The 13,366-nt window shown below is 43.9% G+C and overlaps 1 protein-coding gene across 1 annotated transcript in view; it reads right to left on the bottom strand.

Annotated features, from left to right (window-relative positions):
• LRRK2 (leucine rich repeat kinase 2) overlaps window positions 1-13,366 on the bottom strand; it is an 88,115-nt gene that overhangs the window by 10,274 nt on the left and 64,475 nt on the right. The window contains exons 38-44 of the mRNA XM_087722336.1: window positions 12,620-12,766; window positions 10,911-11,011; window positions 8,892-9,082; window positions 7,818-7,978; window positions 5,243-5,413; window positions 4,380-4,480; window positions 2,957-3,151 (exon numbers count right to left, since the gene is read on the bottom strand). Of these exons, the coding sequence (XP_087578462.1) occupies window positions 2,957-3,151; window positions 4,380-4,480; window positions 5,243-5,413; window positions 7,818-7,978; window positions 8,892-9,082; window positions 10,911-11,011; window positions 12,620-12,766 (1,067 nt within the window). The remainder of the gene's footprint in view (window positions 1-2,956; window positions 3,152-4,379; window positions 4,481-5,242; window positions 5,414-7,817; window positions 7,979-8,891; window positions 9,083-10,910; window positions 11,012-12,619; window positions 12,767-13,366) is intronic.

The raw sequence follows: 13,366 nt of genomic DNA on the forward strand, positions 1-13,366 counted from the left end.
ATGAAAATAAAAACAGAAATAAGAATCGTAACTCAACGGCTTTGAACTACAACGGCTTCATTCTTTAAAGCAGTGGTCCCTTGGTTGTGTGGACCGGTGGTGACCACAGGGGCTGGAGGGAGAGGGGATAGTTCCGTGAAAGCAGCCGGCGAGCATGCTCGCACACCTAATTCCGTTTGCACAAGCAGCGAGCATGTATGCTCACCGCGTGCACAAATGGAGCTTCCCACACTCATGTGCGTGCCTGCCATTTGCAGAAGGGGTGCTGCATATGCGAGTACGCTCGTCTGCCCGCTTGTGCAACCCAGTTCCAAACAGGCTGCGGCCCAGTACCAGCCCATGGCTGGGCATTGAGGATCCTTGAATTAAAACATCTAGGGCAGTGTTGATCTTGACAACTTTAGGACAGGCAGACTTCAACTCCCAGAATTCTCCAACTAGAGATGGAGAATTCTGGGAGTTGAAGTCCATTTGTCTTAAAGTTGCTATGGTTGAGAAACATGGGTCTATGACAGGGGTGTCAAACTCAAGGCCCGTGGGATCACATCCTGAAACAGCTGATGGTGGGGAGGCCTGACTGTCAACTGCTTGTGCGAATCAGGCTGTGCTGAAACTGAAACTGGCTGTTTGCTGTTTGCTGCAAGGAGGCAAGTCAATAACTATAAATGCCTATAGAATGGTCAAATTATTAGGCTTATTTTTTTTTATATACTTTTTTATTTTCCATTTTCATAACATACAATCACATGTATACTATACATAGCCAGTATCCTATTGTATTAAGTAGTAATTACATCAGTTCCTCTTGTCATCAACGCCCAAAAAGATAAAACCCCATTATTAGCTCTTCTGCTCTCCATACACCTCTTTCTTCTACCTCTCTCCTACCTCCTTTCTTCCCTCCATCATCCTTTCCTACTCTACTTCCCCTTCCTTTCTCCTTCTCCTCTCTCTACATTCCACTCCTCCTTATCCTCCTCATCTTCCCCCCCTTACCCTCTCTCCTATCCCTCTCTTCCCATCTTTCTTCTCCCTTCTGTTTCCCACTCTTCCTCTCATTGGTGTATTTCCGCTTCCATATCAATATACTTAACATATCCTAGTTTTTTTTTAAAAAAAGAGAAGACAGCATACATGTGCAATCATATTACATTAAAATCTAACACCTCTCGTCAAACCTAATATACATCCCTCCCTCCCACTCTCCCCCCCAACCCCCCCCCCCCCAGCATTCCCTCCCAGAAGCCCTACACGGTATAAATCTTTAACAAAAACAGTCTAAAACATATTGAAAAAAAGAATAGAAAATTGATAACATCTTTACATTGAACTTAGCTCCTTTAAAAAGCTAACTTTAAAGAATTTATATCATTCCTGATCTTAATCATAAGCTATCTGGAATTTCTTAGTCCCGTATTTATAATGTATATAATCAATCCATTAAAAAAAAATTAGACTTATTTTTTTAAAGACTGCTTTATTATTCTTCTAGACAACTTAATAAAATGAAGAAGCTTGATCTGAAGAGGCCCAATGCTACTGCATCTTTTTTTAAATAGCAGAGAATAAGGTATGCTTCCAGAAAGCCACATCAATTTTAACAGCATCTGCATAAGTGTAGTCTAAAATGTAACAATGTCCTGTTGTAGCATTAAGATAAGGCAGCTGAGTTACACCCTGGCTTAGTCATGTTTGGAGTAGATCTATTTAAATAATTGCGAGGAGTTAGTGTTACTACATTTAAGAAAACTTTCTGGCATTAATGTACTGCAGTAATGTACATTTCTCCAATTCTTTGCTGTTTCTATGGGTCAAGCACACATGCACAGAAATGCACCGCAAACAGTGTATATAATATGTGCTGTTTGCTGTTTGCTGCAAGGAGGCAAATTGCTGTGAGGCAGAGGCAAAAAAATTTCCCCTCTTTTCTTTTGGAGCGTCTTATACTCCCAAAAATACGGTATACGGTGGTAGATATGCCCAAAAGCAAAAACAATTTGGACGAAAATACATGGATAGAAAAGATGATAAAATAGCACTTAAGATTATAAACCAGAAATATTTTTGTTAGGCATAATACTATATATATATATATAATATTTATGCTGATAAATAAATAAAGGGAGACTAGTATAGATCTATTTCAAGCTATTTAGCTCTTATCAGCTAGCCATACCCTTGTGGGAATCGAACCTGTGTTGAAATAGCTTGAAATAGATCTATACTAGTCTCCCTTTATTTATTTATCAGCATAAATATAACAAATGTAACAAAAAGGCAACAGTAAAAAACATTGGGTTTCTGTCTGCATGTACTCTTGTGATGAGCCGAAGACAGAGAGTGGATGTGTGACCTTCCTCCCATATTTGGGCATACCAGGGGTTGTGACTTTATATATATATATATATATATATATATATATATATATATATATATATATATATATATATATATATATATATATATATATATATATATATATATATATATATATATAAAGTCACAACCCCTGGTATGCAATATTATGATATGCAATATTAAGTGTGTATATATATATATATATATATATATATATATATATATATATATATATATATATATATATATATATATATACACACTTAATATTGCATATCCTGACAGCAGCAAAATTTCTATTTGCACAGCATTGGAAAAACTAGGAAATACCCACAGAGGAAAGTTTATTGCACAGAAATGGATAGATTGACATTAAAAAATAAAGATGGGATTTCTTTTTATCAATGGCTAGAAAATAGAGGTAGGAATTAGAAATTGGAAAAATATTATGCATAAGGAGATAAACTGGGACAACCCATTGTTCACAAAGCACGTATGTTTGTATCAGAAAAAATGTATAAATAAAATTTATAATAATTTTTTTAAAAAAAACAACACATAACGAAGCATCAATTTGAAGGTCAACCTTGAAACCTACTTCACAGGTGTGTTCCTCGGTATTTACGTCGACAAATGACAGTCGGGCTTTACCTCTGTTGCCACTTCCGATCCAGATACCGGTTTTCTTGTTATTTTGGTTCGTAGCCACCATGCATTCCGACGCAAAAGGAGAGGGCACCGGAATGTGTCTCAGGAAGCAAACCAGTTCTGCAGAGTTCAACATTTCATAAACCTGCAGACACCACATTAGAATGGAATAGAATAACAAGAGTTGGAAGGGACCTTGGAGGTCTTCTAGCCCGACCTCCTGCTATTTCAGACAAATGGTTTTCCAACATCTTCTTAAAAACTTCCAGTGTTGGAGCATTTACAACAGTGGTGGGATTCAATTTTTTTTTTACTACCAGTTCTGTGGGGCGTGGCTTGGTGGGCGTGGCATGGCTTGGTGGGCATGGCTTGGTGGGCATGGCAGGGGAAGGATACTGTAAAATCTCCATTCCCTCCCTCACACCAGGGGAAGGTTACTGCAAAATCCTCATTTCCTCCCGATCAGCTGGGACTCGGGAGGTAGAGAATAGATGGGGGCGGGGCCAGCCAGAGGAGGTATTTACTGGTTCTCCAAACTACTCAAAATTTCCGCTACCGGTTCTCCAGAAGCGGTCAGAACCTGTGAATACCACTTCTGATTCACAACTTCTGGAGGCAAATTATTGTGTCAGGAAATTTCTCCTCAGTTCTAAGTTGCTTCTCTCCTTGATTAGTTTCCACCCATTGCTTCTTGTCCTACCCTCAGGTTCCTTGGGGAATAGTTTGACTCCCTCTTCTTTGTGGCAGCCCCTGAGATATTGGAAGACTGCTATCATATCTCCCCTAGTCCTTCTTTTCATTAAACTAGACCTACCCAGTTCCTGCAAACGTTCTTCATGTTTTAGTTTCCAGTCCCCTAATCCTCTTTGTTGCTCTTCTCTGCACTCTTTCTAGAGTCTCCACATCTTTTCTACATTGTGGCAACAAAAACTAGCTACTTTAGTCAGCAACACAATAGTGTCTAAGAGCGTTTATCTTTTGCTAAACATTTTTGCATGCAAAAGTTCCTAATCCTAAAACATGTAGCATTAGCAGTGGTGGGTTGCAGGCGGTACACCCCGGTACAGGCATACTGGAGCCAGCCCGGAGCACTGGATACTGTTCTGGTATGGTGCTCCGGAGGGCCCGCCCACCCACCCTCACTTCTTACCGTCCTTTTACGCCTTCAGTGCTTCTGCACACAGGGCATATAGCGCCTGCACTCTGCTCGGCTGAGTGCCGAGCAGCTGGAGCGTCGCAGAGGCTCGCTAAAGCACCAAGACGCATGCATGCACTGCACGCATCCACCTGGATGCCGGCAAGCTGGAATCCGCAACCCACCACTGAGCATTAGGAACATCTGTGCCTCTTTTACTGACCTCTACTGAGCCTACCTGGTCAGATGTAGGTCTTTCTTGAGGATTTTCTTTCAAACATTTCTTAATTAAATCTTCAAATCTTGGCCAGGGGGCACAACCGTACTCTTTGACAGGATCTAGAATAGATAATTCTGAGCTTAAATTTGGATTATCGCACCACAGAGACTAACATTTGTCTTGCAAAAGCACAACCTGTTTAAGGGGTCCTTGGTGCTTTCTGAGTTTGGTGGTTTTGTTCAAAGTTTCTGTTTATATATAGCACCACAGAGCAAACAAAGAGTACAGTTACCATGTGCTTTACTGCTTAACTGTAACAGGAAACAACTTAGAACAAAAGAGCATAGAGCATATATCATAAGATCCAAATTTGTAAACACTGCCATCTACTGGCTGAATACTACTGTAGTTGTTGCATAGAAATACATTCCAGCAATGAATTCCAAAAAGTTTCCTTGCAGGCATTTCATTACCCAGGTGGATAACATTCATCAGTGCTGGGGTTTAGCCCTGATGATGTTCTCTAGTTGGGTAATGAAATGTCTGCAAGAAAACCACTAAGCTCAGAGAGCAGCATGAAGGACTCTGCAGTCCAACCTTGAGCTACAAATATTAGTAGATATGATTAAACAGATTTTTTTTAAAAATGCATAAGATTCTAGTTTTCCTTACAATCCACATTTGTAGTTTTTTGCATTATAACCTTTTGCCTTTATTTAAAAAAAAAATGAAATTCAAACATATCCAAATTAGGACTGAGAAATCACATATTTCTAGTTTTGTTTTTACATTTGCTGGAGAGACTAAAATAATGTAGATTATTACAAAGATACAAGTGTATAGTGTGTGTAATAACCAGGCAGAAAGAAAATGGAACATACCTGGGAGTTTTCCATGGATAGCTAATTCATCAAATTCATTAGGAAATTTTATGCCCTCTAATATTCTTCCACCAGCTGTCAAAATGTCATACAGCAGCAAGCCAAATGAATAAACATCAGCTTGCTGATTGTAAATAACATTTCCTCTTGCAACTTCTGGGGCTCTAAATCCTTTTAAAAAAAATATAAAAATCCACGAATCATTCATTGTTACTTTAACAGATGCTGTTCTTGTTTTAATTTAAGAATCTTAAAAATGAGATTCAGAACACATAAAACCTTGAAAATCAAAATATTACTTATGCTGTGAAAGGTACATAAATTCTCCAGAAGGTAATTACAAAAAGAAAACTGTTGGGACCAGTTAATAACAACAAATATCTGTTTTCTCCATAATATAGCCAACTGATTGGGAAACCTTGCATGTTGGTAACATCAACAGACAAAGAGATGTAAACAATGGCTACATACTGTACAGGGCTGGTATTCACTTACCTTCCCTACCAGTTTGCAAATGTGAGCGTGTGTCTCCATGCCTGCGTTCAGGCTTTGGTTAAAAATAGTGCCTAAATGGGATGCCGTAGAGCCTGGGTGGGTGGGCAGGGCCACTCACGATTTCTGCTACCGGTTCGGTCGAACCGGTCTGAACCGGCTGAATACTACCTCTGATACTGTGCAAAAGAGACAATCAACAGGCCACCATGGGAACAAGAAGCTACACATTCCATTAGTCTTTCTGAATCTAGACCTTGATTGCTATACTGCCCTAACATAGAAGTCTATCAGAATATGAAGAAAATAACTGGCTAAATCCGTAGCCCTCAATATTTGGTCACTAAGGACCGGTTTCCGTGGAGAGAGGGTTTTTTTGTGAAATGGAGAGGGCGTGGTTTTGTGTGCTTCCCGCATCCCATGGAGGGGGCTTCACTTGTTTGCATGGAGCAGTTTCTGGTTTGCCACATGGTGATGATCCATGGAGCAAGGGTTGGGGACAGAGGTGGTATTCTACCGGTTCGGACCGGTTCGCCCGAACTGGTAGCAGAAATCACAGGTAGCCCCATCCATCCTCCCAGCTCTATGGCATCTCATTTAGCCCCCACTTTTTTAGCACAAAGCACATGCACGAAAGGCTTAGCGCATGCGCGAAGGTGGCACATAAGAGCGAAGCGAATCACACGGTCACATTTGCAAACCGGTACGGAAGGTACCATATTTTTTGGAGTATAAGACGCACCTTTTTCCCTCAAAAAAGAGGGTGAAAATCTGGGTGCATCTTATACACTGAATATAGCATTTCTGGCCTCCCGAAACTCCATCCCTTTTGCAAAAATGGTCATGTATAGCCTTTAGGAGGCTTCCAGAGTGCTGCTGGGGTCTGGGGAGGGCAAAAATGAGCGAAACATGGGCCGGTTTTAGCTCGTTTTTGCCCCCAGCAGCACTCTGGAAGCCTCCTAAAGGTTATGCATGCCCCCTTTTTTTGGAGAAAAAACGGGCCCGTTTTTGTGAAAAATGAGCTGTTTTTGGGAGGTCTGCAGAGTGCCAAAACTTTTTTTTAATTTGCCTCTTCAAAATCTTGGTGCGTCTTATACGCTGAAAAATACGGTAAGTAAATACCACCTCTGGGGAAGGAGAGAAGGGAAAGGAGAGGAGGAAGGAAGGAAGGAGAGAAGAAAGAGAAGAAAGGGGGGTAGGAAGGAGGGAGGGAAGCAAGGAGGGAAGGAAGGAGGGAAGGAAGGAGAGAAGGAGAGAAGAAAGGAGGGAAGGAAGGAGGGAAGGAAGGAGAGAAGAAAGGAGGGAAGGAAGGAGGGAAGGAAGGAGGGAATGTAGGAGAGAAGGAAGGGGGAAGGAAGGAGGAAAGGAAGGGGGAAAGGAAGGAGAGAAGGAGAAAAGAAAGGAGGGGAAGGAAGGAAGGAGGGAAGGAAGGAGGGAAGGAGAGAAGGAGGGAAGGGGAAGGAGGGAGGGAAGGAAGGGGAGTAGGAGAGAAGAAACAAGGGAAGGAAAGAGGGAGGGAGGGAAGAAGAAGTAGGACCGTTGTAAGATAAGATGGATCTATGGGATGATAAAAAAGCAATCTTCAAGTATATTGTCAACAGTAGGGAAAAATTGTTATAAATACATATTATTAATAACAGTTATGAGATCATATAATTGTGAATGTATATATGAAATTGATAAAATAAAATAAAATAAAATAAAAAATAAATAAATACCACCTCTAATTGGGGACGCCGGGGCTAAATAATTCATTAAAGGACCGGGCCAGGAGGATCAATGGCTCATTGTGTTTCTGTTCAGGAGTCACACCAAGAATCTGTTGATGTGTATCCAACTGAGAGGTGGGTTGCAAATCCTGGCGCTACTGGTTCGCTCGTGGTCGTGCGTGCATGCAACGCTTCTGCGCATGCGCATAAGGTTATGTGCATGAGCAGAAGCGCCCGGGTGGGAGGGTCACTACCGGTTTGCCTGATCCAGGCCGAACCAGGAGCAACCCACCTCGGACTCAACTTTCAATTTCATCTGAGTACCTCGGAAAACCCTTGTTACCCAGATGTAGGAGGTGCTATGTTGTTGATACCTGGTGTGCCTTCGGAGGTTTTTATTCCCATTCGGCAACAATATTGGGAAATGCCGTAATCGGCAATCTTGGCGATGACCGCTGAATTGGGATAAAGCGTGAAGAGCAAGACGTTGTGAGGCTTTAAGTCGCGATAGATGATCATGGAAGAATGTAGGTACCTGGTATGAAAAAGAAAGAGAGAGACGCACAAGAGAGGGATAGAAATAACATCATGTACGTATGATGGGTGCTTATAGCCCAAAGATTTAGAGCAGGAGGGGGCCAACTTTGGCAAATGGAAGGCTTGTGGACTTCAACTCTCAGAATTCCCCAGCCGCTCATGAATTCTGGGAATTGAAGGCTACAAGTCTTCACGTTACCATGATTGGGTGAGCCATGATGGTGCAGTCGTTAGAATGCTGTAGTGTAGGTTGACTCTGCCCACTGCCAAGAGTTCATGACCGGCTCAAGGTTGACTCAGCCTTCCATCCTTCCGAGGTAGGTAAAATGAGGACCCAGATTGTTGGGGGACAAGAGGCTGACTCTGTAAACTGCTTAGAGGCGGCTGTCAAGCATTGTGAAGCGGTATATAAGTCTAAGTGCTATTGTTATTACCTCTTCCCTCTTTCTTTCTTTTTCCTTCCTTCCTTCCTTCCTTCCTTCCTTCCTTCCTTCCTTCCTTCTTTCCTTCCTCCTCCCTTCCTTCCCCCTTCCTCTATTATTCCCTTTTCTCATTCTTCTTCCTGGTGGGGCAGTGGTTAGAAGACGGCAGGATTGCAGGTTAATTCTGCCCACTGTCAGGAGTTCGATCCTGACCAGCTCAGGGTTGACTCAGCCTTCCGTCCTTCCAAGGTGGGTAAAATGAGGACCCAGATTGTTGGGGGCAAGAGGCTGACTCTGTAAACAGCTTATAGAGAGGGCTGTAAAGCACTGTGAAGCGGGATATAAGTTAAATACTACTGCTAGTGCTATTGGTCATATAGATATAGATACATACACACGTATTCATTCATTCATACATACATACATACATACATACATACATACATACTGGAAAAGGGAGGGGGCTTATTGTTTTTGTTTTTTGTTTACCTCAAGCCATCTGCCACATGCAGAGCTATCCTGTGCTGTAAGGTTCTGGTTAGGCCTGCGTTCTCCTGCTGCAGCAACCGATCCAGAGACCCCTTGGGGGCTAATTCCATGACCAGCATCCGTGGACGCACAGCCGCAGCCATCAGGAACACCAGGCTGGGATGGTGAAGGTGGCAAAGCACCGTAAGTTCCTAGACACAGCGGAAGTGAAAGGACGGCATTACTCCTGCCATGGCGCTTCTCAATTGGTGCTTCCCCACCAGTGGTGGGATTCAAAATTTTTTAGTACCGGTTCTGTGGGCGGGGTTTGGTGGGCGTGGCATGGTTTGGTGGGCGTGGCAGGGGAAGGATACTGCAAAATCCCCATTCCCTCCCAATCAGCTGGGACTCGGGAGGCAGAGAATAGATGGGGCGGGGCCAGCCAGAGGTGGTATTTACCGCTTCTCCGAACTACTCAAAATGTCCACTACCAGTTCTCCAGAACTGGTCAGAACCTGCTGAATACCACCTCGGCTCCCCCACCCACCCTCCACACCCAAAAGGCAAGTGGACTGTTTTTTTCTTTGAGGAAGAAGACAACGTTTTACTTGTCATGCAAGAAGCTTCATGGGTGGTGGGAAGGATGGAAGGATAGGTTTTGAAGGGCGTTCACTCCAAAAGGTATGGCTAAATGCCTATGGAGAGGCTCAATCATGCAGGCCATAGGTACTTTTTTCCAAAAGGCAAATGGACAGTTTTTTTTTCAGAAGGAGGGAGGAGGAAGGACAAGAAGGAGGAGGGGAGCGGGAGGAGGAGAAGAGGGGGTGGAGGAGGGAAAAAGAAGAGAAGGAGGAGAAGGAAAAGAAGAGGAGGGAAAGAGGAGGAGAGGAGGAGGGGGAAGGGCAAGAAGAAGGAGGAAGAGGAGGAGGAGAAGAGGAGGAGGTGGGAGGAGGAGGTAGGAAGGGGAAGGAGGAAGAGGAGACGGAGAAGAGGAGAAGGAGGGAAGAAGGGGGAAGGGGAAGGAGGAGATGAATAAGGAGGAGGAGGGGAGGAGGAAGAGGAGGAGGAGAAGGAAAAGGAGGAGGGGGAGGAGGGAGAAAGAGGTGAATAAGGAGGAGGAGGGGAGGAGGAAGAGGAGGAGGAGAAGGAAAAGAAGAGGAGGAGGGGGAGGAGGGAGAAAGAGGTGAATAAGGAGGAGGGGAGGAGGAAGAGGAGGAGGAGAAGGAAAAGAAGAGGGGGAGGGGGAGGAGGGAGAAGGGCAAGAAGAAGGAGGAGGAGAGGAGGAGAAGAAGAGGAGGAGATGTGGGAAGGAGAAGAAGGAGGAGGAGAAGAGGAGGAAGGGAAGGAGAAGAAGGAAAAGGAGAAGCGGAGGAGGTAGGAGGGGAGGAGGAGGAGGAGGAGGAGGAGGAGAAGAAGAAGAAGAAGAAGAAGAAGAAGAAGAAGAAGAGGAAGAAGAAGAGAAGAAGAAGAAGAAGAAGAAGAAGAAGAAGAAGAGAAGAAGAAGAAGAAGAAGAAGAAGAAGAAGAAGATAGAAGAAGAACCACCACCACCATCACCACCACCACTTTTGAGGCAACCATGACCTGGATGACTGAGAATCTCCACAGACGTAATGGCATGTTTGAAGCGGAGGCTAAAGAGGGAGATTTCTCCAGCTGAGTCTCTGCCTCACAGATCCCAAACATCACAAACCATTTGATCAGGCTTTCCAACCGGCAAAGCAAAAACAGACATTAAAAAAAAAAAACCACCTGAACGTTGAAAATAAACCAGCGGTTTCAAGCAATTCCCTCAAATCAGGAACAAAAAAGCAACAACCAATTAGCAAATCCTAGTTTTATTCTAGAATAATGCAACCACAGGCCACGTTGAAAACCGTTTGCCCTGTATGTGGATATTTGCAAGAAATAATGAATGACCCCTGTCGGCTACAAGGTCCGTAGCCATTAATTAAGTTGCCCAATCCTCGGCCCTTGTGATTTTTGATCGCAAGTAATTTACGGCTTTATTGATTCGTTCGCAGACTGTGAATTGACTCACCTGTCTCAGAAGCCGAAGGGACGTGTGCTTATTAAAAACCTTTACGGCTACTTCTTCGCCAGCATAAACAGCACGGTACACAGACCCAAATCCACCGTCACCTTTCCGACAGAAAATATGAGGCAATATTTTTAAAATAGGTTATATTTCTTGAATTTATAGGTGAATTAGTAGTTGGAGACCCGTGTTTCGCTACGAAACTGTGTGATTGGGCTTGATAAATTGACAGTTAAAGCTTGAACATTAATGAGTAATTACGATCAGCCTCTCCCCTTCTCTCCCTCAGGCTTGCCCCACAGAGGCCTCTCCTATCTTATCCTTTCTCTCCCTCAGGTTGGCCTCATAGATCCTCTCATTTCCCCTTCTCTCCCTCAGGCTTGCCCCACAGAGGCCTCTCCTATCTTATCCTTTCTCTCCCTCAGGTTGGCCTCATTGATCCTCTCATTTCCCCTTCTGTCCCTCAGGCTTGCCCCACAGAGGCCTCTCCTATCTTATCCCTTTCTCTCCCTCAGGTTGGCCTCATTGATCCTCTCATTTCCCCTTCTCTCCCTCAGGCTTGCTCCACAGAGGCCTCTCCTATCATCCCTTTCTCTCCCTCAGGCTGGCCACATTGATCCCCTTCTCTCCCTCAGGTTTGCCCCACAGAGGCCTCTCCTATCTTATTCTCTTCTCTCCCTTTCAGGTGGGGAGGGGGAGTAGAATGTCTAAAATCCCAGCCAGATGACCACGCACACACCCACGCCCAAGTGGCTGTTGGAACAGAGTTCTTTTCAGGTGGGGAGAGGGAGTAGAACGTCTAACTCCTTAGGATCAGAGCGTGTTAATAATAATATAAGAAATATAAATGATCTGATGGTCATTTTGAAAAATATTTTCTTAGTGAGCACCTAGAAGCCAAGAGGAACATATGTACCAAATTTCAAATTTATAGGCTTTACGGTTCTGGAGATTTTGTGATGATGCGTGAGTGGTACGACTTCACGACTTCTGAAGGTAGCTCATTCCACTGATTAATTGTCCTCGCTGTTAGAAAATTTTCTCTTTTCTTCTAGACCAGTGATGGCTAACCTTTTCAGGGCCAAATTCCCAAAGTGCACACATGTGTGAATGCATGTGTGTACCCAAATCTCCAAAACGCTGTATGTGTGCATCCCCCTTGCATGTGCCTTGTCCCGTGCATGCACCTGCCCCGCGCATGCTCCCTCTTCCCTCTGCACACCCCGTCCCCTGCGCATGTGTGGCAAAGACCCGAAGACCAACTGGCCAGTGGAAGACTCTCACGCATGCACAGCAGAGCTGAATTGGAGTGACGGCTTCCATGCCATCACAGAGGGCACCGCGTGCCACCTCTGGCACACATTGCATAGGTTCGCCATCACGATTCTAGACCTTAGTATCCGTATTGAGGGTATCCCAAAATAATTCTACCTTACTTACTGAATGAAATTCCTAACTTCATAAAATGTTTCTAACAATGCCAATTAAATTAAAATATTGCTATTTTTGAGATGGATTGTAGTTAAGGAATATCCCTACCAAAATCTTCCCCAAGTTTGTTAATAAACAAGCATCACATTAAATTTCCTAACTTAATTTCAGTGAAGTCATTGACCTCAAGGGCTTTGGGGATGCAACTCATTTATTCAATCTTTCCTACAAGTGTTTTGTCTTTTTTTATCTGTAGGAAGAAACACAACGATTGTCTTTACCGAGAAGGTTTTCTGGAGCTTGGTGGAATTCCAGTTCCTCGTTGTTCAACATGATGTTTCTAGGTAAATCGGCCAAAATCAAATCGGGAGCAATCTGAGCTATTGGAACAGTAGACTTTGGTTGATTTGGATTTATTAAGAGGTCACCTTGACGGAGAAAGGAGAATAGAAGTGTAACTGATTAAACGGAAAGATAAACTAATACTGTAGAACCTCTATTTTCTAAATCACTGATACATAAAAACAAACTTCCAAAAATGCAAGGGGGGCGCGCACAATAGTGCTTACGCGTGCCGACGCCCACAGAGTGCGCCCCCCACATGCACATGCACACTCCTCCCCCATGCATGCCACACTACTCGCGTCCAAGCTGAGCTTGGTATTTCCTCCGGGGGGGCTGGGGGAGGCAAAAATAGCTTCCCCCGGCCCTCCAGCAGAAAGCCAAGAATCAGCGGGCTGGTGTATTCATGTGCGCTGGAGCTGACGGCTCAGGCGCCAGGATATATGGCTCCGTGTGCGACCTGTGGCATGCGTGGCATAGGTTGGCCATCATGGCTATAAACCGAGAAAGTATTTCGGAACGGCTTGCTCGAAATACCGTAACAAACCTACCTTCCTCTGCCTTTTTAAGTAGGTCGTCAAGCAATATTTTCTGACGTTCCTCTCCATCCTCGAAGCTGTACAAAGCCCATTTTTTCAACAGTGTTTCTCCTTCGCCACAAATATCTACTTCCAATAAACCCGGGA

Source organism: Thamnophis sirtalis, unplaced genomic scaffold (genome assembly GCF_051295495.1).
Source record: "Thamnophis sirtalis isolate CommonGarterSnake01/CBP01778 unplaced genomic scaffold, rThaSir2_p1.2 scaffold_9, whole genome shotgun sequence".
NCBI classification, from domain to species: Eukaryota; Metazoa; Chordata; class Lepidosauria; order Squamata; family Natricidae; genus Thamnophis; species Thamnophis sirtalis.